Here is a 25,417-nt window from a genome sequence, read left to right on the forward strand (position 1 = left end):
CCGTCGCCTGCGCGGCCGGCCAGGTCACGACGCTCTCCGTGCTCGGCAACCGCCGGCCCGACCCGGCGTGGCGCACTGCGCTGCCATCCAACTTCTCCGCCGACGCGCTCGCCTCCTGGGGCTGTCCCGCCTCGAGCTCGTGCTGTCCGGGAACTGGCTCAACGGCACCGTGCCGTCCCTCTCCGCGGCTCGCCTTCCTCCACAAGTGCTCCCTGCGCCGGAGGGGTGGATCCCCTTCGCCATCTTCGCGCTCCCACGCGCTGCGGCACATACGTGTCGCACAACAAGCTCTCTGGGCGGCTGCCGCCGAGCACGGCGTGCGCGGACACGCTGGAGTTCGTCGACGTCTCCGCCAACCTGCTCATCGGGGCGCGCCCGGCGGGAGGCGGTTCGAGCTGGAGGAGCTGCTGCGCGCGTCCGCGGAGATGCTCGGCAAGGGCGGCTGTGGCACGACGTACGACAGCGTCGTGGCCGTGAAGCGGCTCCGCGACGCGACCCCTGCTGCAGCGTCGACCAAGAAGCTGCGAGGGCGTGCATGAGCAGGAGCGGACGCGGCGGCGTCAAGTTCGCTATGCCTGCTAAGTGTTTGAAGAAATGACGAAGACGGACGGCTGATGATATGGGGTAAAAATGGGGTAGCAGCGTTGGGTGCAGCGAGTTTATCCGGCCTCTGTCCGGCGTTTGTTCTCCCTATTTCTACCCTATACGAACAAAATCCGGACAAAATGGGGTAAAATTTAGGGTCCTCGGGTGGAGTTGGCCTTATAGGCACACATACCAACACGTGAGCTGGAGGTTGCAGCTTGGACGCAGAATACACCCACCCAGGCCATGTGCTCAGAAGCGACAAGCGAGGAGGCTGCATGTGCGCTGCTGTGCAAGGCGTTTGGTGGCCGCGCTACAGCTACAGGCAGGCCGCTATCCCTGCCATCTGTGAGTGTATACCGCCTGTATTCCATTTATTTTCAGCCTGTATTCAACCAGCTCTGGCCCACCCACATGCAAAAGCACACTCAACTGACATGTACACACAGCGTTTAGTACTGATGCCCCATGCGCGTGCAGACATGTAGGACCCGTGCATGCACGTCGTGGTCGAACCAGAGAGGCCCCACGCACATGCAAAGCCATCTAGACTCAGACGTGCCCCTGACATGTGCGCACTGCTGTGCGAGATGTAGACCTGTGCGTGCATGCCGTGGAGTATCGTTGGCCAGCGGAGACCACTAGCTGGTCAAGGGCGGACGTGGACGTGGAGCACTGGCGGCCAGCGAACACGCATATTCCTTCACCATTAGCTCTCCACGAACTAAGCAAGTTTATTTTGTTTGATGTTAATTCGTCTGTCCGTTTTGACTAGCAAATGCAGCACGGTTACGCTGCTGTTTGTGTTTAAAAGCCAGTACCACTAAACTTGGACTTGAGTTTTATCTGTTTTACACGCTAGAAATTTGGAACAGTTTAGCCACATGTGCGTCCTAATGGTGAATTAATGCGATAGATCCAGAAGTAGTATTAGTCTTGACTAATTACGCCATGTTCATCTATAATGGCCGATTTGCATTAGCGCTTCACGTCTGTGACCTCACTTTGGTGGCAGCCCACCACATGCAAACGAATCTAGACTTCCACCATTTGGTCTGACATGTACGCACACCGCCTCGAGCTGAGCGCACAGCCATGCACAGTAGGACGCAGACCTGTACTGTACGTGACCGGATTCCATGGCTGGCCACAAGTTCGACAAGAGGAATCGTGGAGCAATGCCGGCCAGCTGACTGTTAAGATTTCTTCTTCATTAGCCACCCTTGATTAAGCGCATCCAGATTAATTCGTTTTTTGCGGCTGCACAAATAAAACTCCTCAAGTTCTGCCCGTTATCTATTTGACATCCTACACTTGTTAGTCTACCACAAGTTTGAATGCGCACGTAGATGAACCATGACCTGTACGCTCGAGTTTGATAAATTAATGCCAATGCTGTTAACTTATTTAACCTGTATAAACAGCCACGCATTAACATGTTTACAAGGTTTCATGAACACGTGTACAGAAGTTCTTTGCTCCACTCACGCGCCGACTGTGCCATGAGTACTGGCAAATAAATTAACCGCTCTCTCGATTACTATATTGGATTAGAGAGTAAACAGGACGAGGACTTACACATCAGAGTGTATGTAATGATAGCAAGGTAGTTTTCCGCAAAAAAAAATGATAGCAAGGTAGTTAACAGGTACTCCCTCTGTAAAGAAATAGGAGTATAAGAGTGTTTAGATCACTACTTTAATAATCTAAACGCTCTTATATTTTTTTTTACGGAGGGAGTAGTATTTACTGACAAATATCTAATGTTAGTTGAAACTCGGTATTAACTTCCACAGATGACTATGCACATTGCTTATCCATTTCCATAACCTGTTTGTGATTACCAATCGCTGGCACAACATTTTTCAATTAGTCACACATTTGTGCCATGAATTTTTTTGGACCCTTGATCACCTCCTAACTCCAATGTACCATCACCATATGCAGGATATATCACATGTATTTGATTTTGCACAGATTAGCATGCAGACCACAACTGAATCAAACTCGAAAATGACTGAAATATCAACTGCCTTACATTGACAGCTAAGTCATCTTTTAATTACCCACTCAAGCCCTCTTTACCAACCAGCTTGCAGTTAGCTTGCGAGCACTTTTTCGGTCAGGCCTCCCTCTCCAAATTCTCCAGATATGCTTTTCCCACTCTCACCCTGATGAGACAACACAAACCATTATCACTAGAACTGAATTGAAATTCGACACATTTTGACAAAATAACTTAAGCTAACACACAACATGTGCTGATTTTTACTAATACACGCATCATGTTCTACGTACAGAACTAGGAACAATGCATAATTGGAATACCCATCACCCACCTTAGCAATTTGATATGGTTCACAAACGGTACAAATACATTACAGTATTTACAAACATACGCCCTAGTGAGTCAAATGGATCGCTGACAGGGAACTTATCAGATGCGTATCTATATGATGGCAGATTTCAGTCCAAAACTATTGATGCATTTCACAATTTACCAGGAAGAAACTTTTAGCAGCTCGTGCAAAAAAACCAAGATTTCTGTTTGGTAAACAGCAGCACATTGCAAGACACGAGCGGTTGATCTGAATTTACACAGACGTACCGTGCAAAAAACCAGGAAGAAACATGCTTTTTTTTACACAGACGTACCGCGCATGCACACACAATCTCTTGCATACATCTTGTTCTCTCCACATTGAGCCTGCTCTTCGCCAGCCGTATACCAAGCCCAGTTTTCCATGAATATAGGTTGTAGAACTCATATGCCTCATCCAACGAGTCAAATTCCGTGCCAATTGTTGGATTGATGACATACCCTTCACATTTTTCAGCATAAGCACGGACAGACAGCTCAAGCGTTGTTTTCCTGTCGGGGTTCATGTCCCTCTCATCAGGTGCTTTCCCGAGCCTCACCCTGAGCCAGTGTGCCGCATCAAAAAGAACAGCCATCAATTAGTTATCTATTCATGGTATAGCACTAGCATAAATCAATAACAGCAAAAGATCTGTATGCGCCGGAAAACTTCATATGATCAAGATACCTACTACCACAAGAGACTAGAGAAACCCCAAAAAAAACTAATGAAATATGGCTCCCCACTGCATAGATATCAAACGCCACGGTAGAAATCACATACACATATCCAGCTCACTATTAGCTGAAAAAAATGCATTTCTCCTGTAACCATCGGAAACCAGCTCTACTTACAGAAGTCAAATCCACAACCATAATTGGTATAACTCATCCTCTTTTTTTCAGACTTTTTGAATACAGAATCAGCCATCTTTTTAAGGTCCAGCACACTCATCCTAGAATCCAAACAAAACAGATTTTGTGTCTGCATGCGCGGTGAGTCTCAGTACTCCAGCCATAATCACAACAAAAAGTTATCTCGCTTACTCTTGCCTAAATGTCAGACGCCACGCTTAAAATCAAAAAAGTACATAGTTCAGTATCATCTACTAATTTGCATTTATGTATTTCAGCATAAGAAAGCAGCTCTAGTTACGTAATCCAAATATGCACGCCCATGATTAGCACAACTCATTCTATCTATTTTTGCAGCCTGCTACATCCACAATAAACACCCATAATTTCAAGATCCAACAGAGCATGCTAGGAACCCAAACATCACAGACACTGTGTGTCAATGACAGGTTGGTCTTATTAATCCTAGAATCCAAAAAATGAACCAGAAAGCTATTCAGAAATCTAAAACGAACAACCTGAAACCATTACTCTCTGCGTCTCCTACTACGGACACGACTCAAACAACACAAATCAGACACTTAACTGTTTGATATTTGGTCTTTCTAAATAATCCATCACAGGATTGTACCAGCAGGGTATGTCGAGAATGCATCTCTTAAGTTGAACAGATGCGAATGAAGCATGACGGGGGGACAGAAAAAAACGCACCTCCTCGTCCAGCCGCTTGTAGCTTCAGAGCACACCTCGTATCTCTGCCCATCTCCAACCACCGCTGCTTCTTCGTCCTTCTCGAGCTCTAGGGCTGGAGCACTCATGGAATCTTAGGATTCCACCGGGAACACAGCACTTTCCCATCCGGTGATGTTAGCTCCACCGCTCTTGCAGTCAAACCTAGCGCCATCAGTGAATGGATTTGCAAAGAAAAGTGGGGGGAGGAACTAGGGGGAGAGAGAACTTGGAGGAACAAGAACATACCCGTTGACCTCCAGTCCGTCCGTCGACATGTCGCCGGTGGGAAATCGCCGCCGCAGCGCGCCCGTGTGGGAAAAGAGAGCAGCCGCGGATGCAAGCTTTCTGTGGAGGAGAGGGTAATGCCGAGGAAACCCACACGCGTGGATCCACCTGCTCCACACATGTCACCGGGCCCATATACATTTCGAAAGATCGCTCTGTCCAGGCCACCGAGTCACGCCGCGGACCGGGGTACAGGAACGGGTGATGGGCCGAACGCAATACGCCTATTGAAGCCTAGCTGTATCACGGACCGTAATTCACCCACTAGGCCTGCCACCCACAGCAGTGAAATGACGGATCGCCAACCCAAAGCCCATTCGAATGGACGAGATTGCGGCCTGCCTGTAGCCCGGCCACCAAAAGCCCTGCCAATGCGCACTATAAACAGAGGGAGTATAGTAGTACCATCTCTCTCAACTAATGGAGATGCAAAGACTTCATGACAGACAATTATTGCATAACTTCTCTAAAGATATTTTTAATGGTTGTAAGATAGTTGTTAGAAAACTTTGGCACATAAATTTTTTAATGATGTGTTATACAATAAATGAGGAAGCGAGAAAGGTTGTATGTATATAGCCACGCTCCATCACCACCAGCAAGACCCCCTGTGCTTAGGCATCAGACGCTGCTCGCACGCGCCAGTGCCTCGCTCCCCAACGGCATAGCGCTACTCCAGCATATAGCCGAACACCACAGAGGAACCAACTATACTAGGTAGGAAGTGCGGCTTGCCGCACCCGGCAGTGATGCTGCCGGCAACAATCATATCGGATCCAGTAAGTCATAGGAGCATTGCAAATAAAAAAATAAAAAAAATCATATCCAATCCGGTAATAGTCATATGAGCATTGCAAATATAAAAAATAACAATGATATTGGTTCAGTAAGTGCCATACACCAAATCATTATCTATGAGTAAGATAAGAAATTTAAGATGTGTTTTAGCTGTGGATAACATATTGGATAGAATATATTGACAAAGATAATGAACAGAGAATTCTGGTTTACAACACTGGTAGTCACATGAAAATTTATCAAAAAATGGGCATATATGCTAAGTCAAAGAAGAATAGTACAATGATACATTGAGCTTATATAGCATACAAAAGGCAGGCTATGTAGACATAAAACATCATCGATATAATTATTCATAGATTCAGATATAGACCGGACATGTTCTACATACATAGTACATGACTTAGTTGGTTCATCCTGATCTACTCTCATACGATATGGTAGACAAAAGATAGCACTCGGCGTACATAAGAACATTGATCGCCGTCGTGCCTTCCTGTTGCCTTTTGACTTAATCAATTGCCTTCAAAGAAGCATCAAGGAACCACATTAGTGGCTACATAAGCAAGTAGAGTAAAAGTACTGAACAATATCTAAAGATACTAATCACAATCACAATTCACTCTCGAGTTTACTTCATAATTAGCACGAACATGTGGGAAGAGGTGGCAACTCACCTACGGCAAGGAGCATAAAAATTATTAGGAGCTCTTCCTTTCCCGTAGTATGAACATGACGCCACTGCCTTGCACCTTGATGCGCCGCCATTGCGACCAGCCAATTAAAAGGAGGTACCTATTTGTATCTGCAGCAACACATTTTGTTTAGGCAGCTTCAATAATATCTAAAAGAAAGACCATTATGCTGATTACAACAGCAGGAAAGAGTAGTGTTTTGAATCAGATAACGAATCACTTGTATTCTATACCTAAGCCCTTATGATGTGCAGCAAGATGACCAGCCACGACCTAGAGGTTGATAAATTTAGTCAAGGGACATATAGCCTTTCGATTACTTCCTATGTTATCAAAGGGGACATGGATGCGGAGGTGATTGACATGCTGAAGATGCATAATGGATTGACTGATGTAAAATAACGCCCCTCTCGGCACAAACCCCCATTACTAATATTTTGAGCATGAGGGATTTTCTTAGGCCTGGTAGCAGCATGATCCTCGGTTAATATGCGAGAAACATACTTTGTGACCATATTAGATGCAACTATAATAATGATATGAAACGGATACCTGAAATGAAAAACCGCACATGGCATGCTCTATTTCTCGCCTCTGGCTTACCTCCTCCGATGCAACAAATAGATAGGTAATCTGCGTAGAAAAAAAATGAAAATTTGTAAGAAAATAATGATGCATCTCTGCTGGTATGGATTGAAAATCAAGGAGAGGAAGTGAGCATAAAAACACAAGGAATTATCAATATCAAAGGAGTACACTAACTGGTAGGATAGTGATGTACATGAAAAACTAATACAATGGAGTTACCAAGATTAACCAATAGAAATTTAGTAATCTTACTGGCTGGAAAAGCCATTCACTCATTAGGCAGACTATATAAGAAGCAATTATGCAAGGCAGAGCAGTATCCGCATGATTAAATGACATCACAATTATTTATCGTAAACTCAAAATGTAGGGAGGTTTGTACCAAAACAAAGATCAAGGCAAGTCTGAGTGGCTGAACCATTTAGAATGAATGTTTCTAATTCTCTTACTGTCTTGTTTGGTAAGCAAGCCCGCACGAATTCCATTGTAATTCTCCTACTGTCTTGTTAGGTAAGCAAAACATATGAATAGTTAAAATCTGATTATTACTGTGAGCTACTAAAGAAATTCATGGAATATATAGCTAAATCTGAAAAACCAAATATAATCATATATATGAGAAGGTAGGTATATGCATTCTATGACCAAGAACGACCCAGAAAACTGCAAGGAGAATCTACTGAGTTTGCTACGAACGACACTCCTGCAGGAAAAACAGTAGCAACACATATAGTACTATAAGAAATTTAGCTCTGTTAAAGGTAACTAACTACCAGAGTCAAAAAATAGTACGATTCATAATAAAAACCTGACTTAGTAGGATTTGTAATCAAAACCTGACTTAAACGTACTAACCACTATTGTTGTTGACAAAGGAATTGCAACTTCGGATCATAATAAATGAAATTCAACTTAAAATCATAAAAGATGAATCTCCATCAGTGCCATGTGGGATGTGGCTGCAAAGAGCATGTCAAGAACCGAGTGGAGAGAGAGAGAGAGAGAGAGAGAGAGAGAGAGAGAGAGAGAGAGAGCAGGAGAGATGGACCTGTAGGTCATCGGCAATTAGTACGACGACATCCTCGATGGTACCCTCTTGTACATGGTGATGGTGGTGTCTTCACCAGTTAAGGTAAGCCATGACCTCGTCTGGCTCCAGTGGCGACCTGCAAGCCAAGGCGATGGAAAGAGCATCGATCAGAGAGAGAGAGAGAGAGAGAGAGAGAGAGAGAGAGAGAGAGAGAGAGAGAGAGAGAGAGAGAGAGAGAGAGAGAGAGAGAGAGAGAGAGAGAGAGAGAGAGAGAGAGAACAAAGAATATAGGACAATACAAATAAAAAAACTTAATTTATAGTCCGAAAAATTAATCATCAAGTAAATTAACTCAATCAATTAATACTACTTTCGGGCAAAAGACCTGAGCCTTAAGCATAATATAAACACCAAACTATATGGATCACATTCAAGATTCTGGTGCACAATCAGTCATGACTTTGATGTGATTTTGACAGCATGAATCAGACCAAAAGTACATTCATTTACTGAGCTAGCCACCTTTTGTGAATCTTCCTGGACGCGTCCACTTGCATCCCTAAATCAGCGCAAACTAAACAGACAAGGTTGCAGAAGCACCTAATATTTCTATCTTTAAAGAAAAATTATTTAGCAAATGCATCTCAGTGAAGCTACAAATGAGAGTCTCCTAAATAATAGCAGCTCATTTCTTTTTATCACATAAAGCATGAAAAAGGAATGCATGGGAGAGGAACAAAACACATATTACAAGAGGACTGAGTTTAAAAGAGAACAAAGAAAATGCCATTAAATAAAAATAGCAGCTCATTTCTTTTTATTTTGAAAGGAAACATGAAGCATCTGGCACAAGTTTCCGATTAAAAAAGAAATATAGAACGTCAAACAGGACACTCTATAAGTAGAGAAATGTTGCATGGGGCGCAGACATAGTTTATCCACAGTTTAATGACGTACATACATTCTCACCTGCACATACAAGCCACCATCTATGATGAATTTGGTTCTGCGGCAAAAATGACGTACATACATTCTGAATAAAGGTGCGAAATGTTATGAAGCATGTAGGTTGCTAAACCTGTTCGTCGGCATTAGTACAGTACACATTCTGCTCATGCTAACATCATCTACTATTAGACTACTAAATCATACCTAGGATTTCTATTTTCTAAATTAAATTAGACCTTGCTAGAGCAGAAAAAAAACATGCAGATACGTAGCTAAATTATCTCACAAAGCTATTAACAAGCTAGTAGCAGAATCTCAATGGCAAATAGCCTTCTCTTCAGGGACGTGGAGTTTCTGCACCCGAGCTCATATGAGCTCGGGTGAACAGTAAAATCGAAAAAAAATCGAAAAAATTTCAAAAAATTCCAAATTTTTTTTGGTAGAAACATTGACAAAAGTTTTAAGTGCTTGCAAAAATTCATCATGAAATCACATTTTTAGAAGGCGTGGCAAAAAAGAAAACAAAATCGGTACTCTGAAAATGCTACTTTCAAAAGCATTTTGGAGGCTGAATTTGTTTTTTTTGCCACGCCTTACAGGAATGTGATTTCATGATGAATTTTTGCAAGCACTTAGAACTTTTGTCAATGTTTCTCTGAGATTTTTTTTGGAATTTTTTGAATTTTTTTTGATTTTTTTTTCGATTTGACTGTTCACCGAGCTCAAATGAGCTCAGGAGTAGAAAGGCACTTTCGTCTCTCCAGTCCTTACTTATCACAAATAGCTTATAGATTCACAAATAACCAAACAAGGAGGCAACCAGCAGAAGGTATTAGCACATAGCAGTATCACAAACAACCAGCAGCAGGCAAGCAACACAGCAACAGAACCAGCAACAAACACATCTACCTGCAGCTGCAGCACAAGCAACCAGCACCAGCTAGTATCACATAGTGTCAGGACAAGCAGCAGCCAATCCTAATAGTAGCAGAACCAGCAGCAAATACATCTACGTACCAACCAAAACAGCCTTAAACTAAGGATGCGTTTGGTTGAAGGTGTCATATGAATGGGTTGGGACCGTCCAATTTATTTGGGATTGAACCATTCAATTCATGCGTTTGGCTGAATATAAGAGATGAGCTAATTATTTAGGACGGGGCCACCAGTCATGCTCACATAGTCATGCATGCAAAGCGTGGCCATTTGATTCGACCGATTTGGTTGGGTGGAACGGTTCAGCATCTTCAATGCATATTCTCTTTTTTTGACTTGAACCATTCGTGTGCTTTATAACTAAACATGTCTATTTTTTGAACGATCCCAACCCATTCATGACCACCCTTGTAACCAAACGCACCCTAACCGAGTCAATCCCTAGGTCTAGGAAACACAGCAACCAAAGCATAAAAACATCTGTAAAATCACCTCTTAGAAGCATCACACAACAGATCTAACATGGTAAACACTCATTCATGTCTCAGAAAACAAAGAAATGATCTCAGACCGGCAGAAACCCAGTCACGCATTTCATCGAGCAGGTGAGAAGCAGGGGAGCAGGCAGAACCTCACCTCACAAAGAAGGATCACGCAGACACACAAGTAGAGAGCAAATCAGACGCAGCAGCCCTGCAAACAACAAGAAAGGAGCAGTGAAATGATTTTCGGTTTGTGTTTTTTTTCGTCCTTGGCCGAAATGGCCGAATTTCAGGAATTTCAAAAAATTCGGCAAAATCTCGGACGAAATTGCAAAATCAAAATTTGAAAATTTGGCCAAAATTTAACCGAAATTTGGCCGAAATTCGGCCGAAATTTGAACAAAACTTTAAATAAAATAGAGCAAAACATATCAGCACAACAACCATCAGGAGAGATCTTATAAACTTTAGCAAATAAGCTCTAGGGATTAAGAAAATTGAATCTGCCCAACATAACAGGCACACGTTAGCTATAATGTTGCCTCCAACATAACAGTTAACAATCCAACATAGCAGACACACATTAGTTATAAAATTGCCTCCAACATAACCCTTAACAGTCCAACATAACAGACACACATTAGTTATAAAGTTGCCTCTGACATAAACCCTTAACCGTCCAGCATCAGTTCAACCATCACAGCATAGTTCAAAGTTTAAATAGTCCAGTACAGCCAAAAGACTTTAAAGCATTAAACATAGAAACATCTCCAAAAGACAACCATCAGCTTATTTGAAGCATCAGCTCCAAGCTTCCCAACATCCAAAAGCTTCTTGATATCCTTTGCTCACGTGCCATTTCTGGTTTGGAGAAAACAGAGGAAGGGTCATGATACAGAGTGCATACATCTAAGTAACTAGCAGTTCCAAGTAGCAACTAAAATACTGTGTTAAGTAGCAATTAGAACAACACTAATAAGTGATTGGTAGCAACTAGAACATCACTGGTATGTGATAAGTAGCAATTATACCAACAATACAAGAAGATAAGTATCAATTACAGCATTGCAAAGTTATTGTCTTTAAGTCCTGCATTGCAAGGTTACAAACATCAGTTTAATTGAACCTAGCAAATAAAGATCATGGTTCCAATAGCATCGTGTGACCAAGCAAAGCATAGTAATACCTTTCCAAGGTCTTTGGGAACCACTTCCATTTGCATCCTGGTCGCCGCTGCCACTCCTATTTGCAGTTCCATTACCTGAAAATCACATGACAAAAGAACGACGGTCAGTTATAAAGAGTAGACAGCTAAGAAAGCAAACCTTTCTTACTAGGGTGTCCTGATATGAATGAGGAACAAAAACAGTACAGACAGATTATCTAGTTTAGATACTAAGGAATAAATAATTTATATACAAGCTGATGCTCTAGTACCGCTGGACATTGAAATTAATCAGTGGTCAACAACTACTTAGTTAAATACACAAACACAACTGAAGTTTATATTGGACGCGTTGTAGATCTAAATAAATGATCGATTCAAACATGGGATGCTTCTGCAAATATACAAGCCAGTGGTTGGATGTGATAATAAAAGCTTTAATTGTGTGCACAAGCCACTGGTTGTAACCACTTTTCTATTACCAGATCGTGGGCAACCTTTCTGACTACCAAATGCATGTACGTTTCAGATTATATACCAAGTCAAAACATTGTCAGAATCCTTGGTGACTACAAGATGCATGTGTATTTCAGATTAATGATGCCACTACTCTGTTCAAATCATCAAGACTGAGTTTTTCTTACCCCTGTATGATATTGCAGCCTCTCATTCATCTAAAGAAGCACAAGTACTGAAACTGCATCTACGTACTGAAACTGAAACTGCATCTACGTACTTGATTGAGATGTATACGCATCAAGAAAGCTTGTACCTTCCCAAACAAGAGGACGCCCTCCATGCTGCTGTCGCTGCCCCGTGCTACTGCCTTCATGGTTGGCTCGTGCACCATCAGCTTCGTTGCCGCAGCCGCCGAGCGCCATGCCCTTGTCTTGGAGCAGCGAATGGCACGAACTGGATGGGGTGGAGGCGAGGAGATGTGGAGGAAGGCGGGAGGCTAGTGAGCGCGTTGGCCGGACGCCGGAGAAGCTACGCTGGCGAGGATGTGTTTTGTGCGCAGCGGCGGCGCCGCCCACAGGAGGAGCGAGAGGAAAAACAGCGATTCTAGGGTTGGGACATTTGCGTTCGTGCTTTTATATGAGCAGAAGCGTAACATGAAGGCCCTAGAAGCTGGGCCGGGCAAATAAATTCAAACTGGGCCAAATAATTCGGACGAAAGGCCCATATACCGGGCCCAGGCGAGATGGTCGAAATTCGGCCGAAATTTAGTTTTTCCGGCCGAAAATCAAAACGCTGGAAAGGAGAGGGAACAAACAAGAACATGTGTATAGATCAATCAATGACGAGAGCAACGGGAATCAACCAAATAAAACAAGAACCTCACCCTAGCAAAACGCAACAGCAGAACTCCAGCTCGTCTAGATTGTGGCCAGCAGCTCCCCCACCAGAGAAAAGAGAACTCGGGAAGGTCGATGCTGCACCTGCTGTAGGGGCGCAGTCAGGGGCGGCACAGCCGGTGTGGCACAGGAGGAGGCGCCGCGGCGCGGCGCGGGCCGGGCGAAGTGGAGCCGGTGCAAGTGCGCGGGGGTGCCGACGAACTTGGCGCACGCGGACTCGGGCGCGTCGGCGGAGAGGTGGAGCGGGCGGGCCGCCAATCCTCGGGGCGGGGCGGAGCAAAGGACGCGTGGCCACGCGAGGGGAAGATGGGTCGTGGATGGGTGCCCAGGCGAGAGGCGGCGGCCGGCGGCGGGGCAGGGAGGCGGGCGCGGGCTAGGGTTTGGAGGGGGAGAGAGAGGCGGGGCGTGAGGAAGAGGATAGGGAGCGGGTCGAGTGGGAGAGGAGCCAGCTAGGGTTATCTCCACGGGAGCCGCCCCTTTTATACCTCGAGTGCGTGAAATGACGAAAACGCCCCCGGTGGGGCAGGCTATTTACGCGCGGTGGCACGACCGGGGCATTGCAGCGGTCTCATTTTCGATCGGACGGCGAGGATCAAACGCCGGATTGATCGGACGTCCAGTACCAGTCGACCCGGAGATCCGACGGCCATTACGCGTCAGGGAGCTCGATCGAACGGTCCAGAATCCAAACGAACGGGAGAGTTTCATTTTGCTTCAGACTCTAATAAGGGGATACATAAGCACTCGAAGCCCCCACCCTCCCCCCCGGGGGGATGGGCGGCCACCCCGGGCCCCCAAAAGTCAGGGGGCCGCCTCTCAGTTATGTGCATACAGGAGCTATACGTCGAGAGTTAGAGCGATTTTGTTTTTCAATCCCTGCTGCTAGGCCTAGGAAAGGGAATTTAGAGATAATGGGCCGGCCCATGTGTGCGCGTACAGGCAAAGGACGCGAAGAGGAAAGGAATTGATCAATCCCTAATTTCCTCCTGTTCGTTCGGATCTGTCGTTCCCTGTGCCCTTTCGCCTGTTCGTCTATGCCTCCCGACGAACGACTGCGCCAGGTACATTTGCTCGCCCCTCTGCCCTCGCCGCTTCTTCTTTCTGATTGTTTTTTTTTATGCCGATTCCCCAATTCTATCTCGATCGGACAGGTTAACAGGAAATTGTTGTCGGGCGCTCGAATCATTGCGCATGCATAGTCAGATTACAAAGAAAGAGAAAGTACTATACTACTATGCGTCTATGGCCTAGCACGCTTTTTCATGATATTAGATGAAAGTCTTATGTAATTAATCTAATATCTCCATAGCTTTGCGCTAATTTTAAAAGTTAATTGTTCCTTTCAATTGCAGCACGACCATGTCAGGTTCAGGTAGAAAGTATCCATCCGGAAGTGAAAAAAAAGGAAGAAGATAGATGAGATGAAAGCAGCATTGAGATGGTCCCTTTTAAATATTATAAGAGCGATATGAGCACTTCAGGAAATCCGAACGAGTTGCCAATAGTTCTTGCAGATGACCGAACTAATGCCGATTAGGAGGATGTTGGTCATACTCCTACAGATGACAATGTTGACATCAACATGGATGATACCAATGTGAGTGATCATGAGCCCATATTTAATTCGTCTACGGCATAATTTGTTAGTGTTGATGAGGAACCGATTGTTACTCTGGATATTTATGATCCAAGAAATTGGGGTAATCTTGATAACAAAGCAAGGGATATATTAGTGGAAAAGGGGCCTAAAAGGAAAGAAGAAAACACTAAATATCATTTGGATGAAAATTCAAGGCATTTTTCGAATAGCCATTACTCAAGAAAAATGAGTAATTGAGAGGTGCGTGATAGAAAATGGTTAGTTTTTCCAAAGCATGCCAAACATTTTTCGTATAGTTAGTAGTTTTTCAAAGTTGAAATTGTGGAAGAACTACCTGAGACCGACAACGTCGCAAGAGAGGTTAAATGGTTTGGCAACTTTATGCGCCGAGAAGAAGTTGGTTGAAGAAACTGATATTTATACTATCATTAGCGATTGTGCATCACAAAATGTTAGGAGAAAATTTTGAACCTAATATATAATACATTATTTGACATACACACTGATTTTGAATGCACTTAATTGTTTTCTTTGATACAAATTTACATCTACCCCGAAGGGCCCCGGATTGTAGTTTCGCCCTGGGCCCCCAAATCTCAGGACCGGCCCTGCCCCCCCCCCATCCTCTCCCCAACCGGCGTCACCGACGATGAGAGTCCAGGATCGAGCCGAGCTCTAGAAGCCCCTACTCGCCTCCCTCTTCGCCCTTTCTCGAACAGAGCTAGGAAAGGGGAAAAAGAGCTGTCCCGGCCTGCGTCGTGTGCGTCCTTGTCTGTCTCCGAGCACAGTACTAGGGGTGAAATCACAGTTTTGACCCTTTGTGCTAACAAATTCCTGAATTGACCTTGATTGCGAAAAAATAATCTAATCTGACCTTTTTGGATGACGCCAACATGCGTAGCGTTTGGCTTCCATGCCCCGCTCATCGATCGGGTAGCGAATGAACTCGCAAATGTAGTATACACATAAATTATTCCCTTGTCCCTGCAACAAGCACTTTACGAGAATAGAGTTCAATCAGAATGATAATCAAGCATGATAATGGTATTGATGAAATTAGAATCAATGAGAGATGAGCGGAACTAGCTAGTACTACTTACTTTGGGGTATGTAAACCGCAGCTCCTTTTTCGGTAGACCCCGTACCTTTGTGGTGAACTCTTTCCAAACCCTACCCGTCAAAGAAAATGATTATACTTGATATCAGGAAATGAACGAAAGTTGCCGATATCGTGCGATAATGATCGAACTTACTTCTGGAGCATTTCATGCATGTCCGCCCAGTGATGAGGCTCTTTACGCATCGAGTCTAAGACAGTAACCTTTCCCTCGTCAAGCTTAATGACTCGTAGAATAAAGTGGAATCTGCGCACGCATAACTCATCAATTACACTTAACCTCGAGTAAGCGAAACAGAATATGCACAAGACAATAATTAACACTCACTTGGTGTTGTAAGGAAAGAGTATTTCACTTTTGTTATGATTTCGAAGTAATGACTATAGCAAGTTTTCATATATCTCATCATATCTTTTCCGTAGCGACCATTCATTTACTGTATTTGCGCTAATGAACCCAATGTCATAGATTTGTCGTCTCTTGTATTCAATGATCTTCAATCTGCACAATATAGTGAGGATAATTATATATACATGAAATGAATGAGCTGAGCTAGAGACTTAATTACAGAAACAATACTTACAAACAATAGCAAGTAAGCATTCGTTTGTCGAGGGAATTTTTATTGTACAACTGCCATAATTCTACAAATTCAATCGGCATACTGTCGACTCAAACGAAGTCGTGCTCATTATCGGTGGCAAAACCGACAGATCTCGCATAGGGGGTCCCGAGCTGTGTATCTGAGGATCGGTGGTAACAGGGGAACAGGGACATGATGTTTACCCAGGTTCGGGCCCTCCTAATGGAGGTAATACCCTACTTACTACTTGATTGATCTAGATGAATATGGGGATTACAAGAGTTGATCTACCTCGAGATCGTAATGGCTAAACCCTAGATGTCTAGCCTATGGTAGTTGTGATAGCCCCTACGGACTAAACCCTCAGGTGTATATATACACCGGAGGGGTCTAGGCTTGTACAGAATCATCTTGCAGAAGAAGAAAACATTACACCCGAACTCAAACTTGTCATTCTATGCACATAGGAGTCCTATCCGGACATGAGGGAAAATCCTCTGTGTTGATCTTCATGGCCCCCCAATCCGCCCCATATCGAGTAATCCGAACACCCGAGGACCCCCTAGTCCAGGAGTCCCTCAGTAGCCCCTGAACCAATCTTCGATGACGATGAGTTCGGCACGCATACTGTCTTCGGCATTGCAAGGCGGGTTCCTCCTTCTGAATATTCCAAATTAGTCTTCCTACATAAAGGAACTATGTCCGGCTCTGCATGATTAGTACAACCCTTAGCCACGAAGGCAATATGTCAAAACAAGCATTGTGTCTTTACTGACAACTTTTCCGGTGAAACGCCACATTTGATCCTTTAATATTTCGAACCGTTTTCTTGGCTCTGGTTTCGTGTTTCAAGGAATAGCCTCCATTGGCACGTCTTGTTGAAGTAGAGATCGTGCCCGCTTACCACGAGATCCTCATTAGTATGATTTGGGTAACGCAATCGTACCTTACGCAGGATCTCGTTGGGAACATGCGAGTTTTATGGCTTGAGTGGGGTACGTTTGGTATTTACCGCCTATGAAAGGACATAGATCCCTCCCTTTTACCTCACGCTTTCCTCTAGCCCTTTGCTTCCCAATATCCTAGCTCCAGCGCCTGCAGCTCCCATTCCTTCCACCACCACCTCCTTCTCCAGCAATGGCTGGATCTGGCTCTAATGGCAAGTGGGAGGCCTCCACCGTCATGGAGAAAGAAGTGAAGAGTCTCCAGAGCGCAGGCTATCTTGCCGCCAACATAGCGCACCAGATTCCTGACAAGAATCAGGTGACCCCCATCCCAGGGCCTGGCGAGAGGGTTGTGTTCATCCCTCACTTTCTTCAGGGGCTCAGATTTCTCCTCCATCTCTTTGTCCGGGGTCTCTTGTTCTTCTACGAGCTAGATTTCCATGATCTAGCCCCGAATTCTATTCTTCACATATCTGCTTTCATAGTCGTGTGTGAAGCTTTCCTCCACGTTCCCCCCACACTTTGGCCTATGGCTCAAGATCTTCAATCTGAAGCCGAAGGTGGTCGAGGGGCAACACGCGGACTGCAGGGGGAGCTATGGTAAGCAAGCTCCCGAACGCCACCTAGCCCAAAGGGGCTTTTGTGGAAACCAACAAGGTATGGCAACACGAGTGGTTCTACATCACCGACCCCGTGAGGCTAAGTGGGCGGCCATGCCCGAATTCAGATCCGGACCCCGGAAAGGCTCACCTCATGGACCACCAAGGGCCTCGAGTGGGGGTCTCAATCGGAGCTGAAGACGCTCCAGAATCGCATCTCCAACATGATAGTAGAGGCCACCCACCTCACTGGCGTGATTCAGGTGATGCTCTTTCGCCGCACCCTCCCCTGCCAGCTTCGGGCCTCCTCCTTGTGGGAGTTCAATCCGGAGGGACCCCGGACCTTGAAGCGCTTCTTCGGCACTACGCACGAAGACATATGGAAGCAGCTTTTCAAGGCCCAGAAGAAGTGGCCAAAGGAAACCGAAGACATCGGTTTCGACGGTGTGACTCCGGCTACGGAGGTAAGCACGATTTTGCCGAAGCACTAGTAGAAAACAGGGCATACGTTTGGGCCTGGTTAACCATTGGTCCCGGTTCGTAAGGCCAGGGGCCTGCCGGGACTCGTGTGGGCATTGGTCCCGGTTTGTCTGGTGTTGGAAATATGCCCTAGAGGCAATAATAAAAGTATTATTATTATATTTCCTTGTTCATGATAATTGTCTTTTATTCATGCTATAATTGTATTATCCGGAAATCGTAATACACGTGTGAATACATAGACCACAATATGTCCCTAGTGAGCCTCTAGTTGACTAGCTCGTTGATCAACAGATAGTCATGGTTTCCTGACTATGGACATTGGATGTCGTTGATAACGGGATCACATCATTAGGAGAATGATGTGATGGACAAGACCCAATCCTAAGCATAGCACAAGATCGTGTAGTTCGTTTTGCTAGAGCTTTTCCAATGTCAAGTATCTCTTCCTTAGACCATGAGATCGTGTAACTCCCGGATACCGTAGGAGTGCTTTGGGTGTACCAAACGTCACAACGTAACTGGGTGACTATAAAGGTGCATTACAGGTATCTTCGAAAGTGTTTGTTGGGTTGACACGGATCGAGACTGGGATTTGTCACTCCGTATGACGGAGAGGTATCACTGGGCCCACTCGGTAGTGCATCATCATAATGAGCTCAAAGTGACCAAGTGTTTGGTCACGGGATCATGCATTACGGTACGAGTAAAGTGACTTGCCGGTAACGAGATTGAACGAGGTATTGGGATACCGACGATCGAATCTCGGGCAAGTAAAATACCGATTGAGAAAGGGAATTGTATACGGGGTTGTTTGAATCCTCGACATCGTGGTTCATCCGATGAGATAATCGAGGAGCATGTGGGATCCAACATGGGTATCCAGATCCCGCTGTTGGTTATTGCCCAAGAGCCGTCTCGGTCATGTCTGCATGTCTCCCGAACCCGTAGGGTCTACACACTTAAGGTTCGGTGACGCTAGGGTTGTATGAATATGAGTATGCAGCAAACCGAATGTTGTTCGGAGTCCCGGATGAGATCTCAGACGTCACGAGGAGTTCCGGAATGGTCCGGAGGTAAAGATTTATATATGGGAAGTCTTATTTTGGTCGCCGGAAAAGTTTCGCGCGTTATCGGTATTGTACCGGGAGTGCCGAAAGGGGTCCGGGGGTCCACCAGGGGGTCCACCTGCCCCGGGGGGCCACATGGGCTGTAGGGGGGTGCGCCTTGGCCTATATGGGCCAAGGGCACCAGCCCCAAGAGTCCCATGCGCCAAGAGAGACAAGAGAGGGGAGAGTCCTAAAGGGGGAAGGCACCTCCTAGGTGCCTTGGGGAGGATGGACTCCTCCCCCCCTCTTGGCCGCACCCTTCCTTGGAGGAAGGGGCAAGGCTGCGCCCTCCCCCTCTCTCTTGCACCTATATAAAGGGAGGGGAGGGAGGGGCAGCCGAACCTATAAGGCTTGGCGCCTCCCTCCTCCCTGCAACACCTCCTCCTCCTCCTCCCGTAGTTGCTTAGCGAAGCCCTGCCGGAGTTCTGCTGCATCCACCACCACGCCGTCGTGCTGCTGGATCATCATCAACCTCTCCTTCCCCCTTGCTGGATCAAGAAGGAGGAGACGTCATCCGCTCCGTACGTGTGTTGAACGCGGAGGTGCTGTCCGTTCAACACTAGGTCATCGGTGATCTGAATCATGGCGAGTACGACTCCATCATCCCCGTTCCATTGAACGCTTCCGCACGCGATCTACAAGTGGTATGTAGATGCAATCACTCTCCTATGACTCGTTGCTAGATGAACTCATAGATGGATCTTGGTGAAACCGTAGGAAATTTTTTAATTTTCTGCAACGTTCCCCAACAGTGGCATCATGAGCTAGGTCTATGCGTAGTTCTCTATTGCACGAGTAGAACACAATTTGTTGTGGGCGTAGATATTGTCAACTTTCTTGCCGCTACTAGTCTTATCTTGCTTCAGCGGTATTGTGGGATGAAGCGGCTCGGACCGACCTTACACGTACGCTTACGTGAGACTGGTTCCACCGACTGACATGCACTAGTTGCATAAGGTGGCTAGCAGGTGTCTGTCTCTCCCACTTTAGTTGGAGCGGATTCGATGAAAAGGGTCCTTATGAAGGGTAAATAGAAGTTGACAAATCACGTTGTGGCTTTCACGTAGGTAAGAAAACGTTCTTGCTAGAACCCTATTGCAGCCACGTAAAACTTGCAACAACAATTAGAGGACGTCTAACTTGTTTTTGCAGCAAGTGTTTTGTGATATGATATGGCCAAAGTTGTGATGAATGATGAATGATATATGTGATTTATGAGATCATGTTCTTGTAATAGGAATCACAACTTGCATGTCAATGAGTATGACAACCGGCAGGAGCCATAGGAGTTGTCTTTATTTTTGTATGACCTGCGTGTCATTGAAGAACGCCATGTAAATTACTTTACTTTATTGCTAAACGCGTTAGCCATAGAAGTAGAAGTAGTCGTTGGCGTGACAACTTCATGAAGACACGATTATGGAGATCATGGTGTCATGCCGGTGACAGGATGATCATGGAGCCCCGAAGATGGAGATCAAAGGAGCTATATGATATTGGCCATATCATGTCACTACTATATAATTGCATGTGATGTTTATTATGTTTGTGTATCTTGTTTACTTAGAACGACGGTAGTAAATAAGATGATCCCTCATAACAATTTCAAGAAAGTGTTCTACCTAACTGTGCACCGTTGCTAAAGTTCGTCGTTTCGAAGCACCACGTGATGATCGGGTGTGTTAGATCCTTACGTTCACATACAATGGGTGTAAGACAGTTTTACACATGCAAAACACTTAGGTTAACTTGACGAGCCTAGCATGTACAGACATGGCCTCGGAACACAAGAGACCGAAAGGTCGAACATGAGTCGTATGGAAGATACGATCAACATGGAGATGTTCACCGACGATGACTAGTACCGTCTCACGTGATGATTGGACACGGCCTAGTCGACTCGGATCATGTATCACTTAGATGACTAGAGGGATGTCAAATCTGAGTGGGAGTTCATTAAATAATTTGATTAGATGAACTTTATTATCATGAACAATAGTCTAAAATCTTTGCAAAATGTCTTGTAGATCAAATGGCCAACGCTCATGTCACCATGAACTTCAACGCGTTCTTAGAGAAAACCAAGCTGAAAGATGATGGCAGCAACTATTCGGACTAGGTCCGGAACCTGAGGATCATCCTCATAGCTGCCAAGAAACAATATGTCCTAGAAGCACCGCTAGGTGATGCACCCATCCCAGAGAACCAAGACGTTATGAACTCTTGGTAGTCTCGTGCTGATGATTACTCCCTCGTTTAGTGCGGCATGCTTTACAGCTTAGAACCGGGGCTCCAAAAGCGTTTTGAGCGACACGGAACATATGAGATGTTCGAGGAGCTGAAACTAGTTTTCCAAGCTCATGCCCGGGTCGAGAGATATGAAGTCTCCGACAAGTTCTACAGTTGTAAGATGGAGGAAAATAGTTCTGTCAGTGAGCACATACTCAAAATGTCCGGGTTGCACAACCGCCCGTCCCAGCTGGACATCAACCTCCCGGACGAGGCGGTCATTGACAGAATCCTTCAGTCGCTCCCACCGAGCTACAAGAGCTTTGTGATGAACTACAATATGCAGGGGATGGTGAAAACTATTCCTGAAGTATTTTCAATGCTGAAGTCAGCAGAGGTAGAAATCAAGAAGGAGCATCAAGTGTTGATGGTCAATAAAACCACTAAGTTCAAGAAGGGCAAGGGTAAGAAGAACTTCAAGAAGGACGGCAAGGATGTTGCGGCGCCTGGTAAGCCAGTTGCCAGGAAGAAGTCAAAGAATGGACCCAAGCCTGAGACTGAGTGCTTTTATTGCAAAGGGAAGGGTCACTGGAAGTGGAACTGCCCCAAATACTTAGCAGACAAGAAGGCCGGCAACATTAAAGGTATATTTGATATACATGTAATTGATGTGTACCTTACCAGTACTCGTAGTAACTCCTGGGTATTTGATACCGGTGCCGTTGCTCATATATGTAACTCACAGCAGGAGCTGCGGAATAAACGGAGACTGGCGAAGGACGAGGTGACGATGCGCGTCGGGAATGGTTCCAAGGTCGATGTGATCGCCATCGGCACGCTACCTCTACATTTACCTACGGGATTAGTTTTAAACCTCAATAATTGTTATTTAGTGCCAAGTTTGAGCATGTACATTGTATCAGGATCTCGTTTAATACGAGATGGCTACTCATTTAAATCTGAGAATAATGGTTGTTCTATTTATATGAGAGAAATTTTTTATGGTCATGCTTCGATGGTCAATGGTTTATTCTTAATGAATCTCGAACGTAATGTTACACATGTTCATAGTGTGAATACCAAAAGATGTAAAGTTGATAACGATAGTCCCACATACTTGTGGCACTGCCGCCTTGGTCACATTGGTGTCAAGCGCATGACGAAGCTCCATGCTGATGGACTTTTAGAGTCTCTCGATTATGAATCATTTGACACATGCGAACCATGCCTCATGGGCAAGATGACCAAGACTCCGTTCTCCGGAACAATGGAGCGAGCAACCAACTTATTGGAAATCATACATACCGATGTGTGCGGTCCAATGAGTGTTGAGGCTCGCAGAGGATATCGTTATGTTCTCACTCTCACTGATGACTTGAGTAGATATGGGTATGTCTACTTGATGAAACACAAGTCTGAGACCTTTGAAAAGTTCAAGGAATTTCAGAATGAAGTAGAGAATCAACGTGACCGAAAGATAAAATTCTTACGATTAGATCGTGGAGGAGAATATTTAAGTCACGAATTTGGTACACACTTAAGGAAATGTGGAATCATTTCACAAATCACGCCGCCTGGAACACCTCATCGTAACGGTGTGTCCGAACGTTGTAATCGCACTCTATTGGATATGGTGCGATCTATGATGTCTCTTACTGATTTACTGCTATCATTTTGGGGATACGCTCTAGAGACAGCTACATTCACTTTAAATAGGGCACCGTCTAAATCCGTTGAGACGACACCATATGAACTATGGTTTGGGAAGAAACCTAAGCTGTCGTTTCTAAAAGTTTGGGGATGCGATGCTTATGTCAAGAAACTTCAACCTGAAAAGCTCGAACCCAAGTTGGAAAAATGCATCTTCATAGGATACCCTAAGGAAACCATTGGGTATACCTTCTACCTTAGATCCGAAGGCAAGATCTTTGTTGCCAAGAACGGATCCTTTCTGGAAAAAGAGTTTCTCTCGAAAGGAGTAAGTGGGAGGAAAGTAGAACTCGATGAAGTACTACCTCTTGAACCGGGAAGTAGTGCAGCTCAGGAAAATGTTCCTGTGGTGCCTACACCGACTGGAGAGGAAATTAATGATGATGATCAAGGTACTTCGGTTCAAGTTGCTACTGAACTTCGTAGGTCCACTAGGACACGTTCCGCACCAGAGTGGTACGGCAACCCTGTCTTGGAAATCATGTTGTTAGACAATGGTGAACCTTCGAACTATGAAGAAGCGATGGCGGGCCTAGATTCCAACAAATGGCTTGAAGCCATGCAATCCGAGATAGGATCCATGTATGAAAACAAAGTATGGACTTTGACAGACTTGCCCGATGATCAGCGAGCGATAGAAAACAAATGGATCTTTAAGAAGAAGACGGACGCGGATGGTAATGTTACCATCTATAAAGCTCGACTTGTCGCTAAGGGTTATCGACAAGTTCAAGGGATTGACTATGATGAGACTTTCTCTCCCGTAGCGAAGCTTAAGTCCGTTCGAATCATGTTAGCAATTGCCGCATACTATGATTATGAGATATGGCAGATGGACGTCAAAACGGCATTCCTTAACGGTTATCTTAAGGAAGAGCTGTATATGATGCAGCCGGAAGGTTTTGTCGATCCTAAGAATGCTAACAAGGTATGCAAGCTCCAGCGATCCATTTATGGGCTGGTGCAAGCATCTCGGAGTTGGAACATTCGCTTTGATGAGATGATCAAAGCGTTTGGGTTTATGCAGACTTATGGAGAAGCCTGCGTTTACAAGAAAGTGAGTGGGAGCTCTGTAGCATTTCTCATATTATATGTAGATGACATACTTTTGATGGGAAATGATATAGAACTTTTGGACAGCATTAAGGCCTACTTGAATAAGAGTTTTCAATGAAGGACCATGGAGAAGCTGCTTACATATTAGACATCAAAATCTATAGGGATAGATCGAGACGCCTCATAGGTCTTTCACAAAGCACATACCTTGATAAGATTTTGAAGAAGTTCAAAATGGATCAGTCCAAGAAAGGGTTCTTGCCTGTTTTGCAAGGTGTGAAATTGAGCTCAGCTCAATGCCCGACCACGGCAAAAGATAAAGAAGAGATGAGTGTCATCCCCTATGCCTCAGCCATAGGATCTATTATGTATGCCATGCTGTGTACCAGACCTGATGTAAACCTTGCCGTAAGTTTGGTAGGAAGGTACCAAAGTAATCCCGGCAAAGAACACTGGACAGCGGTCAAGAATATCCTGAAGTACCTGAAAAGGACAAAGGACATGTTTCTCGTTTATGGAGGTGACGAAGAGCTCGTCGTAAAGGGTTACGTCGACGCTAGCTTCGACACAGATCTGGATGACTCAAAGTCACAAACCGGATACGTGTATATGTTGAATGGTGGAGCAGTAAGCTGGTGCAGCTGCAAGCAGAGCGTCGTGGCGGGATCTACATGTGAAGCGGAGTACATGGCAGCCTCGGAGGCAGCGCACGAAGCAATTCGGGTGAAGGAGTTCATCACCGACCTAGGAGTCATACCCAATGCGTCGGAGCCGATCAAACTCTTCTGTGACAACACTGGAGCTATTGCACTTGCCAAGGAGCCCAGGTTTCACAAGAAGACCAGGCACATCAAGCGTCGCTTGAACTCCATTCGTGAAAATGTTCAAGATGGGGACATAGAAATTTGCAAAGTGCATACGGATCTGAATGTCGCAGATCCTTGACTAAACCTCTTCCGCGGGCAAAACATGATCAACACCAGAACTCTATGGGTGTTCGATTCATCACAATGTAACTAGATTATTGACTCTACTACAAGTGGGAGACTGTTGGAAATATGCCCTAGAGGCAATAATAAAAGTATTATTATTATATTTCCTTGTTCATGATAATTGTCTTTTATTCATGCTATAATTGTATTATCCGGAAATCGTAATACACGTGTGAATACATAG

At 45.0% G+C, this 25,417-nt stretch overlaps 1 protein-coding gene and 1 long non-coding RNA gene across 8 annotated transcripts; both read right to left on the reverse strand.

Moving 5' to 3' along the window:
• Positions 1–2,367: 2,367 nt before the first annotated feature.
• LOC123072713 (uncharacterized) lies at positions 2,368–5,618 on the reverse strand. 4 transcript variants are annotated; one of them, XM_044496327.1, is made up of 4 exons: positions 4,778–5,618; positions 4,511–4,680; positions 3,194–3,505; positions 2,368–2,756 (listed from the first exon to the last, which is right to left on the reverse strand). In XM_044496327.1, exons 2-4 carry the CDS (start codon positions 4,615–4,617, stop codon positions 2,708–2,710), a joined length of 468 nt encoding a protein of 155 aa, XP_044352262.1. In that variant the 5' UTR covers positions 4,618–4,680; positions 4,778–5,618; the 3' UTR covers positions 2,368–2,707. The 4 variants fall into 4 exon arrangements, with proteins under 4 accessions (XP_044352262.1, XP_044352261.1, XP_044352260.1 ...); XM_044496326.1 differs by having other exon boundaries at positions 4,511–4,693; positions 4,778–5,577; XM_044496325.1 differs by having other exon boundaries at positions 4,511–5,577.
• A 5,245-nt stretch (positions 5,619–10,863) lies between these two features.
• On the reverse strand, positions 10,864–12,535 carry LOC123072714 (uncharacterized). Of its 4 annotated transcripts, XR_006435331.1 has the most exons (5): positions 12,231–12,535; positions 11,480–11,554; positions 11,355–11,382; positions 11,073–11,154; positions 10,864–11,036 (listed from the first exon to the last, which is right to left on the reverse strand). It is a non-coding gene; the product is annotated as an uncharacterized lncRNA (long non-coding RNA). The 4 variants fall into 4 exon arrangements; XR_006435329.1 differs by lacking the exon at positions 11,355–11,382; XR_006435330.1 differs by having other exon boundaries at positions 10,864–11,154.
• Between the last annotated feature and the right edge of the window lie 12,882 nt (positions 12,536–25,417).

The sequence above is a fragment of the Triticum aestivum genome, chromosome 3B (genome assembly GCF_018294505.1).
Source record: "Triticum aestivum cultivar Chinese Spring chromosome 3B, IWGSC CS RefSeq v2.1, whole genome shotgun sequence".
Lineage (NCBI taxonomy): Eukaryota > Viridiplantae > Streptophyta > Magnoliopsida > Poales > Poaceae > Triticum > Triticum aestivum.

Excerpts from the sequence above, each read along its gene's own strand:
- LOC123072713 (XM_044496327.1), bottom strand. The coding sequence starts at position 4,617 with ATGAGTGCTCCAGCCCTAGAGCTCGAGAAGGACGAAGAAGCAGCGGTG. Across the intron at positions 3,506-4,510 it reads ACAAGCGGCTGGACGAGGAG|GGTGAGGCTCGGGAAAGCAC; the intron begins GTGCGTTTTTTT and ends ACACTGGCTCAG. Across the intron at positions 2,757-3,193 it reads TCTTCCTGGTTTTTTGCACG|GGTGAGAGTGGGAAAAGCAT; the intron begins GTACGTCTGTGT and ends TTGTCTCATCAG.